At 47.0% G+C, this 17388-nt stretch overlaps 1 protein-coding gene across 1 annotated transcript in view; it reads left to right on the top strand.

The window, feature by feature from the left end:
• The window catches only part of ppp3ccb (protein phosphatase 3, catalytic subunit, gamma isozyme, b), a 58298-nt gene that overhangs the window by 39915 nt on the left and 995 nt on the right, over nucleotides 1–17388 (top strand). The window contains exons 9-13 of the mRNA XM_083641965.1: nucleotides 331–456; nucleotides 2145–2222; nucleotides 7183–7267; nucleotides 11089–11186; nucleotides 16847–16873. Coding sequence (XP_083498091.1) covers nucleotides 331–456; nucleotides 2145–2222; nucleotides 7183–7267; nucleotides 11089–11186; nucleotides 16847–16873 — 414 coding nt within the window. The remainder of the gene's footprint in view (nucleotides 1–330; nucleotides 457–2144; nucleotides 2223–7182; nucleotides 7268–11088; nucleotides 11187–16846; nucleotides 16874–17388) is intronic.

Below are 17388 nucleotides of genomic sequence, written 5' to 3'. Positions count from 1 at the left end.
GTGACTGACGTCACAGTGATTCGGTCTATTGGAAACTATACAAGATTCTGGCCTCTTGGTGTGTGTGTGTTGTGTTTGCTAATGTCGTATGAGCTGGCGCTTCGGTGGTTAATGTGTGTGTGGCGGGGTGGCGTGGTATCGGACAAACGTGTCACGTTTGTGACACAAAATGTGACTGACAGAGACCGCCCGCCCACCTAGGCAATTTTATTATAGGACTAGGAACTGTATGAACACAGGGTTTATGAATTCTGTGTGTGTGTGTGTGTGCGCGCGCGTGTGTGTGTGTGTGTGTGTGTGTGTGTGTGTGTGGGGGTGATTTTTCCTCAGCGGCGGTGCTGAAGTATGAGAATAATGTGATGAACATCCGGCAGTTCAACTGCTCTCCCCATCCCTACTGGCTGCCCAACTTCATGGACGTCTTCACCTGGTCTCTGCCCTTCGTTGGAGAGAAAGGTCAGAGGTCACAGTACAGTCTTGTCAGTTTTCTGCCTTTCCTAGATACTCTTCTAGTTGAAGCGTCATGGACTGAGGGTGGATCTGACAGTGACTGCATTCTGTCCAGATACAACAATACTGGTGTTGACTATAGAAGATGCCAAATCATTCAAAACAATAAGCATTTTGCTTTTAGGAGCATTGTGCCAGCGTGCGGCGCTGTTCCAAAACGTGTCAACGTGTATCATTGCCTGGGAAATGCACATCCCATAATACAACTGTTCGCATCGCATCCCATAATAGTATGATGATACTTGGGATGCCATTGTGAACATAGATGCGAACAGGTTAGCTAAAAGTTTAGCGTCGCCAGCGAGGGCCCCACCGTTGCGGTCGGGGGACGTTTCGAAATCCCTCCAGGCCTGAACATTTTTTCTAGGGGAAACACTGATATATATCCCTACATGCACACGCTTGCCTCTCGCAGGCCTACAATTTGAAAGAGTCGACCATAAGTCAACTATGTGGCTATTAATAAGGTTCCACTGTATCACAGTTCACTAAACAACCTTCAGTTGCACAGCTAGCTACTGTATATTACACAATATATGCCATCACTGTCTCAATGACTGTGATGATAGGTTTCCTTCCACATTAACTGCACAATGTGTTAATTTACCAGATGAAATCTTGGGATATCTGTACATTTACACATTTGTACATGTTTTGCGTTTACATTTGCCCATGTACAGACCAACACCATCCCTGTCCTCTACATGGGAATTGACTTGCAAATGTGTGTGTATGTCATGTGTCCCCGCAGTGACAGAGAAATGTGTGTGTATGTCATGACATGTGTCCCTGCAGTGACAGAGAAATGTGTGTGTGTGTCATGACATGTGTCCCTGCAGTGACAGAGAAATGTGTGTGTATGTCATGACATGTGTCCCTGCAGTGACAGAGAAATGTGTGTGCGTCATGACGTGTCCCTGCAGTGACAGAGAAATGTGTATGTGTGTCATGACATGTGTCCCTGCAGTGACAGAGAAATATGTGTGTATGTCATGACATGTGTCCCTGCAGTGACAGAGAAATATGTGTGTATGTCATGACATGTGTCCCTGCAGTGACAGAGAAATGTGTGTGTATGTCATCATGACATGTGTCCCTGCAGTGACAGAGAAATGTGTGTGTATGTCATGACAGGTGTCCCCGCAGTGACAGAGAAATGTGTGTGTATGTCATGACATGTGTCCCCGCAGTGACAGAGAAATGTGTGTGTATGTCATGACATGTGTCCCTGCAGTGACAGAGAAATGTGTGTGTGTGTCATGACAGGTGTCCCCGCAGTGACAGAAATGTGTGTATGTCATGACGTGTCCCTGCAGTGACAGAGAAATGTGTGTGTGTGTCATTACATGTGTCCCTGCAGTGACAGAAATGTGTGTATGTCATGACATGTGTCGCTGCAGTGACAGAAATGTGTGTATGTCATGACGTCCTGCAGTGACAGAGAGATGTGTGTGTGTCATGACATGTGTCGCTGCAGTGACAGAAATGTGTGTATGTCATGACGTCCTGCAGTGACAGAGAGATGTGTGTGTGTCATGACATGTGTCGCTGCAGTGACAGAAATGTGTGTATGTCATGACGTGTCCCTGCAGTGACAGAGAAATGTGTGTGTGTCATGACATGTGTCCCTGCAGTGACAGAGATGCTGGTGAACGTGTTGAACATCTGCTCCGATGACGAGCTCATGTCAGAAGGGGACGACACATGCGAGGGTAAGACCACACAGCAATTTGAAACGAATACAATACTCATTTGCAACAACATCAGCAGCGCTTTCTCTTCATGAAAAATCAAACGTACCAAAGATTTCCCCTCCCTATCATTGGTGGGTATCTATTGCTTCAACAAGCTCAGAATGTTCTGATAGGCTGATGAATAGAGCGAGTGTAATCTGCTGTGTCAGTGCAAAGTTTTTAACAAGTTTTATCTAGATCAGGGGTTCCCAAACATTTCCGTCCAAGTACCACTAGGTACAAAACCAACTTTCCCAGGGACCACTTGGACTTTTATCATCTAACCATGCAATAGCAGCAGAAAGGCTAAATGACAATAAGGCTACTAGCTGGTTCAAAACGGAGACACACACACACACACACACACACACACACACACACACACACACACACACACACACACACACACACATGCCTCCATTAGGCTGTGAAAAAGAGCACCCCTTTGTAAATGTTTTTTTTTCCCTCGCCAAAATTTAGCCTAAATTTGGAGTGTTATTTAGCTACCTTCCTGACAAACTAGCATGACATGGTTGGTACAAATCGATTCATTAGGTCTTCTAGTTTCATAGGATACCAGAAACTTCCCTCTGGCTTTAAAACTGAGCCTGCTGTGCAGTCTCTGAAAGAAAATGTTCAAAATTGTGATATTTCCCAAATAATGCAACATTTCCGAAAATCGGCCCAATCTGGCTTCTCCTCGGGGTTAATGTGTATTATGTAAAAACTGTTGTCTTAAAAAAAAAATTCTCTGGCGGAGCCCTGCGGATCACAGTTTGTATCGAGTATCGATAGTTTCCTGGGTATCGGTATCGAAGTTAGAAATTCTAGTCGCGTGACACACCGACTAGGAACCGGGAAACATCCTACTTCCGAATAGGAAAAATTTAAATTGATGCATAACACCCACACACCCGACGCTATAAACGCTATAAAAGGAGCGAACTTACGGTTTCTGCTGCAGTCCAAGACTTCAAATAAACTTCCATGCTGTATTATGTCCAGTCCACCACTTGCCCTCATGTAGTTTACTCGGCTAACGCTATAGCTTTAAGTTTAGTTTACTTGATTGCCTCATTGTATGGGAAAATACAAACGCGTCTTCTCTTCAAACACGTCTTCAGCGGAGACTCCTTTTTTTAGGGTGACATCATTGACCATATATGGACGAAAAGTGGAGCCTACCGACCTAGCACATGGCTATTGTTTTGTTTACGGCCGTGGGTCCTTTGGGGGATCTACAATAGGCGACTAAGACTGTGCCTGACGAAAAATTTAGCTTAAAATACGTTCATAGACTAGAGAACGTAATTAATATTATTTTTCCTCATTAATGATGCATCGTTTCAACCGCCCGCAACCCATCCGCTATTAATCCGAATGTTTATTTTTATGATCCAGCCCGCCCACGGGGCGGGATATCCGTGGTCAGCGCGGTTATAACTGCGGCCCGCGCATCACTAATGGGCGGGTTTTACCCCACTCGCGCGCCAGCCGTATAACATTTTGTCGGCGTTCCCGCACATGCCGACTGTCTCTATAGGTAGGAGGCAGAAGGTGCGAGACTCGCACTCCATGGGTATTTGTGTAGATTGCCAATCCGTGATGTGGTATTTTTTGTACTATTTTCCATTCTGGGACAGGTACAGCAGGTTATACTGTGTCATTATTGACCAGTGACTGAGCCGTCACAGTCAAAGATGAAGTCAAAGAAGCCTGCAAAATGCCCATCAGTGAGACAGCAGTTGGCTCACAAGCCTCATGCCTCAGTTTGGGAGGAGGAGGGGGGGGGGAGACTTGGCAAGCAACCAGGCAGGATGAACCACTCTTTTACACATAACACACTTCAACACAGTGCAAACTACAGAAGAGGAACTCAACCTTTTGAGGAAGTGGAGTTAATGATTTGTTGATGCTGCAGCGTCGTCTTAAGCAGGGAGCGCGGGCGTGGGCGTGGTCTTGAGCAGTGAGCGTGGGCGTGGGCGTGGTCTTGAGCAGTGAGCGTGGGCGTGGTCTTGAGCAGTGAGCGTGGGCGTGGGCGTCGTCTTGAGCAGTGAGCGTGGGCGTGGTCTTGAGCAGTGAGCGTGGGCGTGGTCTTGAGCAGTGAGCGTGGGCGTGGGCGTGGTCTTGAGCAGTGAGCGTGGGCGTGGGCGTGGTCTTGAGCAGTGAGCGTGGGCGTGGTCTTGAGCAGTGAGCGTGGGCGTCGTCTTGAGCAGTGAGCGTGGGCGTGGTCTTGAGCAGTGAGCGTGGGCGTGGTCTTGAGCAGTGAGCGTGGGCGTGGTCTTGAGCAGTGAGCGTGGGCGTGGGCGTGGTCTTGAGCAGTGAGCGTGGGCGTGGTCTTGAGCAGTGAGCGTGGGCGTCGTCTTGAGCAGTGAGCGTGGGCGTGGTCTTGAGCAGTGAGCGTGGGCGTCGTCTTGAGCAGTGAGCGTGGGCGTGGTCTTGAGCAGTGGGCGTGGTCTTGAGCAGTGAGCGTGGGCGTGGTCTTGAGCAGTGGGCGTGGTCTTGAGCAGTGAGCGTGGGCGTGGTCTTGAGCAGTGAGCGTGGGCGTGGTCTTGAGCAGTGAGCGTGGGCGTGGTCTTGAGCAGTGGGCGTGGTCTTGAGCAGTGAGCGTGGGCGTGGTCTTGAGCAGTGAGCGCCGCAGGCGTGAGCGTGGGCGGCTGCATTAGCTGAAAATAGATGGGTATCAAAGGGCCAGTAAAGCTTTGGGGCAGCGATACGCCGTCCTCTCCTCGCCCGGCTGTGTGCGAGTCCATGCCAGTGCAATGCCGTGTTTACCCACAGAGCGTGGCCCGGTGCCAGCGCCACACACTGCCTCTGCAATCTGTTGCTAGCTTCTAGTATTTTGTCCCCGGAGCGTATGCCACCCGCATGCCGTGGAGCAAAAAAAGCCTGCTCAGATGTCTCCCCTGCAGCAGTGCTGCCCGCCGCCATACGGCTCCTTTCTATATTAGATACGCTGGTGGATTGAATTGAATTGAATTGATCTCCCCAAGTCGAGCTGCGGTTAGTGGCAGCAGGACTCCACACGTAGGGCTTTCACACCGGCAGGGCTCCGTGCCGGTTCCGGTTCCCGAACCCAAATTTGAACCGGCCGGCGCGTTCAGACCGAAGAAATAATTGGTTTCTGAACTTGAAAAGTTGGTTCTCACCAGAACCAAAAAATGTATGTTTTTTTCCTTGGGAACCGTGACATCATCAGTGGGCGTGTCTCATTCTAGGCTGTGAAAACGAGCAGGAAGGAGAAGAAGGCAGTGACAACATGGAGAAAAATAATTTGCAGTGGTCTGCTGAGGAAACCAAATGTTTAGTGGCGATTTGGGCATCTACCGAATCTCAAGAAAAGCTAGAAAGCAGTACGAGAAAGAGCAAGTCGTATGCCGAACTTGCGTAAGAGATGGCCAAGGCTGGGTTCAATCGAACGCCAGATCAAATAATTAATAAACATAAAAAAACTGATGGACTACCGAATAATGTCCTCCCACTTTGGTTCCGCTTAAACTGGTGTGAACACGGGCTGGTTCGCCAGAAAGCACCAAGGTTCTGAGACTCCAGAACAGAACCAGAACCAGAACCGTGTCTGTCTGAAAGCGGTCACTGTGATGACTAGGATGGGGGCTGTGGGTGGAGTCTGGGGATACACCGTTGTATCTGAAGATAACACTGGTACCTTTAGCTATTCGGGAGATGGGCAACCCAGTCTATCCCGCTCGTCGTTGCTCCACCCCCTCTGCCGATCTGGGGAGAGTTGTAGACTAGCACCATGCTTCCTCCGATACATGTGCAGGCGCCGGCCGCTTCTTTTAACCTGCCCTGGCGAGGGGTTTCACCGGCAGGACGTAGCGCATGGGAGGATCACGTTAGTCCCCCCAGTTCCCTTCCCCTTCCCCTTCTGAACAGGCCCTCTCCTCCCCAATGACCAGAGGAGGCACTATTGTGGCTTCCCACCCACAGACACGGACAATTGTGCCAGCATGGACCAGTGACCAAGCCGGAGGTAACAGGCGGCTATCGAACCTGCGACCCTCGTGTTGGTAGGCAGGGAATCTACCGCTGCACTATCCGGAAGCCCGTGTATGTGCAATGTTTACGCCAAAGTCTAGATTGGAGAGCGGTGCGTCTTATTCACCTTATGTAGCCACACCCATTTGACCCAGTTGTGTGGTCGTGTGACGACTTCCGGCAAAAAAAAAAAAAATGGCTGGCTGCTCCAATATAATCTAACTCTGAATTAACTAATAATTTAGCCAATTGTATGTAACATACCAAATAAAAGCAAACGGCAATGTCTAAGAATGCAATGCCATGTAGGCTTTAGACATGCTGGGAGTTGAACACGGGCCGCCGGTGTGAAAGGTGAGTGTGTTACACCTCCACCACCCCAACCACTACACCCTAAGAGGCGCTCTGGCTTATTTCACTTCCTGGTTCACTACTTCCTGGTATGCTACTTCCTGGTTACAGCTCCCGTCTCTTTGCCGTATTCTCTGCACTCAATTTGAAAGTGGAACGTCTCTGCTCATGCAAATATTGTAGTTCAATGACGTGAACATTGAACCAAATAAATGGAGTTGTTATTATTATTGCACTCTGGAGTGGAGCTAAACTCCCACACTCTCCCCCCCGTTCATGCTTCTCCTTGTTCTCTGTGTTGACGTTACTACTGCACCCGTCAAGTTGCGTCCGTTACCTATGCCTACTGTTTTTTCAAAATAAAAGCACTTCCGTGTTCATGGGAAATAATAACAAAATAAAAGGAACATAAAAAAGACATTACAAACTAGCCTACACATGTGAACCGTGCTGTGCCTTGGGGTAATTTACAGTGCGGTTTGTGAAGTGCAGAATATTTTTCTGGGTGATTTCCAGAGTTTTCTGTCTGATTTCAAATTTTCTATCATTTAATTCCCCCAACTCATCTCCCCCTTTCTCTTTTTTCCAGGCGGAACTCCTGCCGTCAGGAAGGAGGTGATCAGAAATAAGATCCGCGCCATTGGAAAGATGGCCCGCGTCTTCTCTGTGCTCAGGTGTGTGTCTGTCATGTATTTTGTATTTTTCTGAAGGGTTTCCAGTGCTCTGTCACTACTTTAAACCTGAATCTTTCAAGCAGTCAGTTTGTCTTGATGCTGCATTCCTGTACAGGACTCACTTGGGGGGGAATTCGTAATCTCAACCTTATCAAAGAAAGGCTCAAATTAGTATAAGTAAATAGATCTAAAAGGATCTATTCTAATCAAAATAAATCTAAAAAGCGCTATTGTAAAGTGTTTCACTGATCTATTCTGGATTACTATTGAGCGACTCCTTCATTGTAACCATTTTTTCAGTCTTGCTCCACTTTAGTCAAAGGTTAATGGCTTTTTGCGTGACTTACATTTGTCCTCCTTCAGTCTTGTACAAGGTTATGAAATGCTCCTGTTCTGTTCCCAAACAAAGTGATGAGATTTCCGAGGCCTTGAAAGGCAACGGTGAAAGCTGTGACCAGAGAGAGAAAGCAAATCATATGGGCTGCATAGTTTGGTGTAACACAGCTGTGACCAGAGAGAGAAAGCAAATCATATGGGCTGCATAGTTTGGTGTAACACAGCTGTGACCAGAGAGAGAAAGCAAATCATATGGGCTGCATAGTTTGGTGTAACACAGCTGTGACCAGAGAGAGAAAGCAAATCATATGGGCTGCATAGTTTGGTGTAACACAGCTGTGACCAGAGAGAGAAAGCAAATCATATGGGCTGCATAGTTTGGTGTAACACAGCTGTGACCAGAGAGAGAAAGCAAATCATATGGGCTGCATAGTTTGGTGTAACACAGCTGTGACCAGAGAGAGAAAGCAAATCATATGGGCTGCATAGTTTGGTGTAACACAGCTGTGACCAGAGAGAAAGCAAATCATATGGGCTGCATAGTTTGGTGTAACACAGCTGTGACCAGAGAGAGAAAGCAAATCCTATGGGCTGCATAGTTTGGTGTAACACAGCTGTGACCAGAGAGAGAAAGCAAATCATATGGGCTGCATAGTTTGGTGTAACACAGCTGTGACCAGAGAGAAAGCAAATCATATGGGCTGCATAGTTTGGTGTAACACAGCTGTGACCAGAGAGAGAAAGCAAATCCTATGGGCTGCATAGTTTGGTGTAACACAGCTGTGACCAGAGAGAGAAAGCAAATCATATGGGCTGCATAGTTTGGTGTAACACAGCTGTGACCAGAGAGAGAAAGCAAATCATATGGGCTGCATAGTTTGGTGTAACACAGCTGTGACCAGAGAGAGAAAGCAAATCCTATGGGCTGCATAGTTTGGTGTAACACAGCTGTGACCAGAGAGAGAAAGCAAATCATATGGGCTGCATAGTTTGGTGTAACACAGCTGTGACCAGAGAGAAAGCAAATCATATGGGCTGCATAGTTTGGTGTAACACAGCTGTGACCAGAGAGAGAAAGCAAATCCTATGGGCTGCATAGTTTGGTGTAACACAGCTGTGACCAGAGAGAGAAAGCAAATCATATGGGCTGCATAGTTTGGTGTAACACAGCTGTGACCAGAGAGAGAAAGCAAATCATATGGGCTGCATAGTTTGGTGTAACACAGCTGTGACCAGAGAGAGAAAGCAAATCATATGGGCTGCATAGTTTGGTGTAACACAGCTGTGACCAGAGAGAGAAAGCAAATCATATGGGCTGCATAGTTTGGTGTAACACAGCTGTGACCAGAGAGAGAAAGCAAATCATATGGGCTGCATAGTTTGGTGTAACACAGCTGTGACCAGAGAGAGAAAGCAAATCATATGGGCTGCATAGTTTGGTGTAACACAGCTGTGACCAGAGAGAGAAAGCAAATCATATGGGCTGCATAGTTTGGTGTAACACAGCTGTGACCAGAGAGAAAGCAAATCATATGGGCTGCATAGTTTGGTGTAACACAGCTGTGACCAGAGAGAGAAAGCAAATCATATGGGCTGCATAGTTTGGTGTAACACAGCTGTGACCAGAGAGAGAAAGCAAATCATATGGGCTGCATAGTTTGGTGTAACACAGCTGTGACCAGAGAGAGAAAGCAAATCATATGGGCTGCATAGTTTGGTGTAACACAGCTGTGACCAGAGAGAAAGCAAATCATATGGGCTGCATAGTTTGGTGTAACACAGCTGTGACCAGAGAGAAAGCAAATCATATGGGCTGCATAGTTTGGTGTAACACAGCTGTGACCAGAGAGAGAAAGCAAATCATATGGGCTGCATAGTTTGGTGTAACACAGCTGTGACCAGAGAGAGAAAGCAAATCATATGGGCTGCATAGTTTGGTGTAACACAGCTGTGACCAGAGAGAGAAAGCAAATCATATGGGCTGCATAGTTTGGTGTAACACAGCTGTGACCAGAGAGAGAAAGCAAATCATATGGGCTGCATAGTTTGGTGTAACACAGCTGTGACCAGAGAGAAAGCAAATCATATGGGCTGCATAGTTTGGTGTAACACAGCTGTGACCAGAGAGAGAAAGCAAATCCTATGGGCTGCATAGTTTGGTGTAACACAGCTGTGACCAGAGAGAGAAAGCAAATCATATGGGCTGCATAGTTTGGTGTAACACAGCTGTGACCAGAGAGAGAAAGCAAATCATATGGGCTGCATAGTTTGGTGTAACACAGCTGTGACCAGAGAGAGAAAGCAAATCATATGGGCTGCATAGTTTGGTGTAACACAGCTGTGACCAGAGAGAGAAAGCAAATCATATGGCCTGCATAGTTTGGTGTAACACAGCTGTGACCAGAGAGAGAAAGCAAATCATATGGGCTGCATAGTTTGGTGTAACACAGCTGTGACCAGAGAGAAAGCAAATCATATGGGCTGCATAGTTTGGTGTAACACAGCTGTGACCAGAGAGAGAAAGCAAATCCTATGGGCTGCATAGTTTGGTGTAACACAGCTGTGACCAGAGAGAGAAAGCAAATCCTATGGGCTGCATAGTTTGGTGTAACACAGCTGTGACCAGAGAGAGAAAGCAAATCATATGGGCTGCATAGTTTGGTGTAACACAGCTGTGACCAGAGAGAGAAAGCAAATCATATGGGCTGCATAGTTTGGTGTAACACAGCTGTGACCAGAGAGAGAAAGCAAATCCTATGGGCTGCATAGTTTGGTGTAACACAGCTGTGACCAGAGAGAGAAAGCAAATCATATGGGCTGCATAGTTTGGTGTAACACAGCTGTGACCAGAGAGAGAAAGCAAATCATATGGGCTGCATAGTTTGGTGTAACACAGCTGTGACCAGAGAGAGAAAGCAAATCATATGGGCTGCATAGTTTGGTGTAACACAGCTGTGACCAGAGAGAGAAAGCAAATCATATGGGCTGCATAGTTTGGTGTAACACAGCTGTGACCAGAGAGAGAAAGCAAATCATATGGGCTGCATAGTTTGGTGTAACACAGCTGTGACCAGAGAGAGAAAGCAAATCATATGGGCTGCATAGTTTGGTGTAACACAGCTGTGACCAGAGAGAGAAAGCAAATCATATGGGCTGCATAGTTTGGTGTAACACCGGCCAGGCTCCGCCCTCAGAGACACTTAAGGACCTTGTTGAACAAAAATGCATTTTTTTTCTCAGCTTTTTGATCTATCATCATCATGATCATAAAAGGGAGTAAGTGGGCTCTGTTTGTTTCAATTTTTGTCCCACATTGTGATGTCACTGATGATGTCACAATGTCTATGACATGACAACATCACATGCTCTATCCTCCTCCTTGATCAAATCAATGTGTGGAAAATGACTTAAATTGCCAACAGCAGATGATGATGTCGTGTGTGTGTGTGTGTGTGTGTGTGCGTGCGTGCGTGTGTGAGCGACAGGGAGGAGAATGAGAGCGTGCTACAGTTGAAGGGGCTGACACCCACCGGCACGTTGCCTCTGGGCGTGCTGTCCGGAGGACGCTCAACTCTGCAAAGCGGTGAGTCAAGCCCCGCCCACACACACACACACACTAACACGAAGCCCCAACTAACACTAACCTCCTGTGCCTGCAGTCGTACTCCAAGACTAACCACTCATAAACAACAATCCAAAACCCACACATTGATACACACACACACACACACACACACGCGCACACACACACACACACACACACACACACACACACACACACACACACACACACACACACACACACACACACACACGCGCACAGTGAGCAGATGAAATGACTATTGAATGTTCTGTACCCTTCTTAAATTGAATCCTCTCTGCTCCATGTCGCCTCAAAACAACCATCCTGCTAAAGTAAAGGCGTTTTCTCACAGGAGCTTCTGTATAACAGCTTCCCATACAGTGCTGTGGAAAAGTCGGTACCCCCCCTTTGAGTTTTTGCACAATTTGTTGGCCTACAAAATTATGATGATTTTGTCATGCTTTTTAGTCTGAGACCTCTGAGACCTCTGAGACCTATCTATACATTGCTTTCTATTTCACTCAACAATAAGGAAATTCTGTCGAAAATAAATGGAAAATCGGGCGTGCACACCTTGAGCCGATGGGCCTGTTTCACAGCAGCCATTTTGTGTCTAAAAGGCAGGGTGAACACATGAATTAATGCACTGGAAGTTGGAAACCCTACTTAATGTTTTGGTGCACCTGTGTTACTTCCTGCATTTTAAACACAAAATGGCTGCTGTGAAAAAGGCACTATTGTGTCACTGACAAATATTTGATGAGCATTTCGTATCAAATCTCCAGCCGACAGAGCAGTCAAAATACACAATTACAGACCCCCCCCAAGACACCACCTGAAAGATACAGGAAGTCACCCATCCCCTTTTTTTTTTGCAATACTTGTAAATGAAAAACTTCACTGTGGGTTTGCGACGCACCTGTGTTGAACCAACGGGCGCTCAGCTCGACGCGTTTCTCGTCATCCTCTGAGCTGTGCAGTCGGGCGCAGTTGGTGGAGAGCAACTGCGCCCGCCTCGCTCTCACGAGAGACCCGTGGCTCACGCAGGCGGAGCAAGTCGGACAACTTTTCTAACCATCATGCAACCGGGCAAGCAAGTCGCTGGGCGAATCTGCGCAGAACTTGCTGATCTCAAACGAGCCGATTGGCAGTATGCACCCTGGTGGTAGAAACTGTAGTTTCTTTTGCCACAGAAAACAATAAAAGGGGTGGAAAATGGTGAGCATAGAAAAACACATACAATCTGGAGGCACCTTATTGTAGTACCATAAAATACAAATAAATAAAGTAAAGTACGGTAGTACCATACATACAATCTACCTTATTCGCTAACCCCGGACGGCGCCATATTGTTGACATACCGTCCTGCAGCTGACAACTATAGTAACAGCCTTATGGTCGTTTCTGTTCCATTACAAAATAGCGATAGTGATGACAGCAATAAAAACCCCAGAGTTGTTGTTTGTATGCTGCCGTTAATGCCTGCTGTAATAAATAAACAAAAGAAAAAACTAGGTGAACAGACTTTGCTGTGAGGAGCTGTCAGAAAGTTTCACCTGTCTCTCTCCCAACTATCCACACATCTCCTGTGCTGCTGACGTATCCTCCGTCTCGCTCCCTTCACGTCTGTGGATGGTAGAGATAGAAACAAACCACGGGGACTTTATTGCTGTCATTACTACAGCCATGCCTAACGCAGGTCACCATCCGAACACAACAGGAACGATACAGGTAACGCTAACGGCAGCTAGCTTCCTATAAACGCTGCTCTCACATAGGTTGTCACTAATGTCGAGAATATGGCGGCGGTGGGCGTGCCCCTACGTGAGTGATGTCAATTGAATAAAGTCTATATCTGATTTCATAACATAGTAATGGCTCGCACACACTACCCGACAGTTGCCAGTCAGTCGCTGTTCTTTTCACACCGTCTGTCTTGTAATCTGGAGTTTTTAGGTCATATTAGACTATATGACTGAGCTGCGACAGGATCACACATTACAAGATATTTCACCAGGAGAATCCCCGACGAGTCCGCAAACAGTCTCACACCGGCTTTATTCTGTCTAAACACACGCTCGCACAACAATATGAGTCGCAATTGGTTCAAAGTCAGATTGATTAAGTCAGAGTGATTCAGTTGACTGCTCTCAAATATTATTTCGGGTTTCAATAGATAATAGAATGATGTTAGTAAACATCTAAGATTTGCATAGCTACTTAAATGCTTCTTAAATTCGATTTTTATGCCTCCGCCGGCAATAGCCAGGCCGGAGGCATTATGGATCCGGGTTGTCCGTCCGTCCGTATGTCCGTCCGTCCGATGTTCGTTAACGCGATATCTGAGGAACGCCTTGACGGAGTTTCATCAAATTTGCCTTAAACCTCCACTTAGACTCAAGGAGGATCTGATTAGATTTTGGTGGTCAAAGGTCAAGGTCACTGTGACCTCTCGAACGCCATTTTCAAGCTTGTTAGCGCAATATCTCAGGAACGCCTTGATGGAGTTTCATCAAATTTGCCTCAAACATCGACTTGGACTCGAGGATGATCTGATTAGATTTTGATGGTTAAAGGTCAAAGTTCAAGGTCACTGTGACCTCACACACCCAATTTCCAAGCTCTGTAACGCAACATCTCAGGAGGGCCTTGGCGGAATTTCCTCCAATTTGCCTCAAATCCGCGGTGCGGTCGTTCTAGTTTTGTTGTGGGACAGCAGTTTGTACCAAACTGTGAGAATGGCTTCCTCCCGTCAGACCACTTGCCTGCATGTACCCTGCAGACAGCAGACACCTCCCGTCAGACCACTTGCCTGCATGTACCCTGCAGACAGCAGACAGCAGGCTAGATACCTCCCGTCAGACCACTTGCCTGCATGTACCCTGCAGACAGCAGACAGCAGGCTAGATACCTCCCGTCAGACCACTTGCCTGCATGTACCCTGCAGACAGCAGACAGCAGGCTAGATACCTCCCGTCAGACCACTTGCCTGCATGTACCCTGCAGACAGCAGACACCTCCCGTCAGACCACTTGCCTGCATGTACCCTGCAGACAGCAGACACCTCCCGTCAGACCACTTGCCTGCATGTACCCTGCAGACAGCAGATACCTCCCGTCAGACCACTTGCCTGCATGTACCTTGCAGACAGCAGACACCTCCCGTCAGACCACTTGCCTGCATGTACCCTGCAGACAGCAGATACCTCCCGTCAGACCACTTGCCTGCATGTACCCTGCAGACAGCAGATACCTCCCGTCAGACCACTTGCCTGCATGTACCCTGCAGACAGCAGACACCTCCCGTCAGACCACTTGCCTGCATGTACCCTGCAGACAGCAGATACCTCCCGTCAGACCACTTGCCTGCATGTACCCTGCAGACAGCAGACACCTCCCGTCAGACCACTTGCCTGCATGTACCCTGCAGACAGCAGATACCTCCCGTCAGACCACTTGCCTGCATGTACCCTGCAGACAGCAGACACCTCCCGTCAGACCACTTGCTTGCATGTACCCTGCAGACAGCAGACAGCAGACAGCAGGCTAGATATCTGTGGGAGCTCCCCGCTCGCCTAGTGTGAACGAGGCATTAGTGATCCACAGATCTATTCACCTTATGTTCCAACACAGGGCTCAGCCAGTTACTTCCTATTGTGTTGACACTTCCTGTGACAGGACAGTACTAGTGAGCAGGTAAAACAGGAAGTCATAACGCAACTGGGTCAAGTGGGCGGGGCTACATGAGGTGAATGAGGGGGGGGGGGGGGATCTCAAACAAAAATAGAACAAAGAGCTATGTAGGGCTATCAGGTAAGGGCCGTCATGATGTACGCTGAGGAAGGCCTTTGGCTGAAACGTTGGTTGCTGCTGCCTGCTTTGAGGAACTATTAAAACCTGTGAAAGGACATTTGGAGTGCTGGCTTTTTCCTCTCTACTGATCTCTTTGCCCTGCCCCCCCGAGTGAGTGTTTCATCCATTTTGAGTGTGCTCGCTACCGGTGACTTTCACTGCCCACCACCACACTACATCAATCAGAAGCCACGCCCCAAAACGGGGGGAAACGCAAACTCCCGTCCAATCCTGGCGTTCTCCTATGTCGCGTGCATGGCCCGGGTGTTGCACAAAAAGATCGTATACACGGAAGGTGAACACTCCCAACTTACTTCATGGACAGCAACATCCACATTTTTCTTCTCGCCAATTCTCAATGGCTTCCTTGTTTTGCTCAGGAGTACAAAAAAACTTTAACTGGCGATTTTTTACATTTGTTGTCTGCGCAGCCCCACCACACAACAGCTTTTAGCTATGTTTAATTCAAGGAAAATGACGCTGGTGTGTGGAAATGAACGGAGCTTTTCCCCCGTGATGGGCGTGGCCTATTTCATGCAGTGTCTCTATGCGTGGTCGAGTGTTTCACACAAAGATAATATATACGGAAGATGAACACTCCAACTTACTTCATTGACAGCTAGATCCAAATTTTTCTTCTCGCCAATTCTCAATGCTCAATGTTTTGCTCGGGAGTACAAAAACACTTTAATTGGCGATTTTTTACATTTGTTGTGTGCGCAGCCCCACCACACAACAGCTTTTAGCAATGTTTAATTCAAGGAAAATGACGCTGGTGTATGCGAGTGAATGGAGAGCTTTACCCCGTGATGGGCGTGGCCTATTTCATGCAGTGTCTCTATTCACCTTACAGTATGTTCATACGGGTGGGCCAAATTCTTCCGGGTTGTGTTAACACTTCCGCTGGTCACGGCGCGAAATACAAAAGAACATCAGAAGAAGAGAGTTGTTTTTGTAGCGGACAGTGCAGGGGGTAAAACAAAGAACGTAGCCGACTACTTTGAGCTCGGTACACAGCAAGCAAGCAGAGTATCCACTGTTGACAATGACGAGCACTTTCTTGTAAAACATACCTGGACTCCAACAAAGAAAGCTTTAGATGGTTTTCTCTCCTCCGAGCGCAGCACGAGCCACTTACGCCTACAAGACCCACAGATGTTAACGTACAGTAATTCCCTGGAATGCGAGACTTAACGAGCCAGTTACATGGCGTTGCATTCTTAGACATTGCCGTTTGCTTTTATTTGGTATGTTACATACAATTGGCTAAATTATTAGTTAATTCAGAGTCAGATGATATTGGAGCAGCCAGACATTTTCTTTTTCTTTTTTTATCTGGAAGTCGTGACACGACCACACAGCCGCGTCAAATCGGCGTGGCTACATAAGGTGAATAGAAATTCTATACTAGAAATGAAGAAAAACAACTTGTGAAACTAAATGATGTAGAATTGTGTTCTTAATTTGGTGCATTAGAAAACATTGCATAGGGGAAAGAAAGTAGCCCAACAAATTGTGCAAAAACTCACACTTTTTGGTAGCACTGTCGGGTATTCCTTGTTGTTGTGTTACCTGTTTAAATCATCTAGTCCCATGTAGTTCTTGCACTAACCTCTAACCTTTGTCATTACTGGCATATGGGATGGGGGGTGGGGGGAATGTGTGGGGTGTGTGATGATGATGTTTGACTAAATGATAACAGGACTGACTGATTGCAGTGTTAACGTGACTGACTGATTGCATTGATAACGTTACCACCTCTCTCTCTCATCGGTTTTGGGCATGGCACTTCTACTCACGCTTACACAGCCACCGTAGAGGCAGAAGAGGCACGAGGTATGCAAGTCATCTACGATGTCTCTCTCTCTCTCTCTCTCTCTCCCCCCCTCCCCAAAAAAACCTTGTATGTTCAAGTAGTCAAACTGATTGTGGATGCTTTTGATGCTTTGCCCTTCTTTTGTTTCCGAAGCAAACAGCCAATGATTTAAAGTGTTTTAATGATTTAAAGTGTTAGCCCGTGATTGTCTCTATTCAAGGCCATCAATGTTTAAGTACAAATCTCTGTTTCTTTGTCCCCATGCTGTCTTTGTCTTCTCGTAAAGTAAGTTCTCTCTCTCCTGGTCCCACCAATCTTCTCAGTTGTTCCCCTCGTAGATAGTTTATTTTTTACTTGATACTACAGTAAACTGTGTGCAGCAGGGTCAGAAATTAAAGGGAAGAAAAATAGCCAATATCCTATATTTTGGATTGCATTCCACCCCGTTCACATTTTGTTGTTGTTGAGTTGTCAAATAGTCACACGACGTGAATGTGACTACTGTTACCCTGATCACTCCAGTGTGTTCTGGGTG

Source organism: Poromitra crassiceps, assembly GCF_964638095.1.
Source record: "Poromitra crassiceps genome assembly, chromosome: 8".
NCBI classification, from domain to species: Eukaryota; Metazoa; Chordata; class Actinopteri; order Beryciformes; family Melamphaidae; genus Poromitra; species Poromitra crassiceps.
Note: the sequence above shows the minus strand (reverse complement) of the source record. Positions and strands in the feature narration are given on the sequence as shown.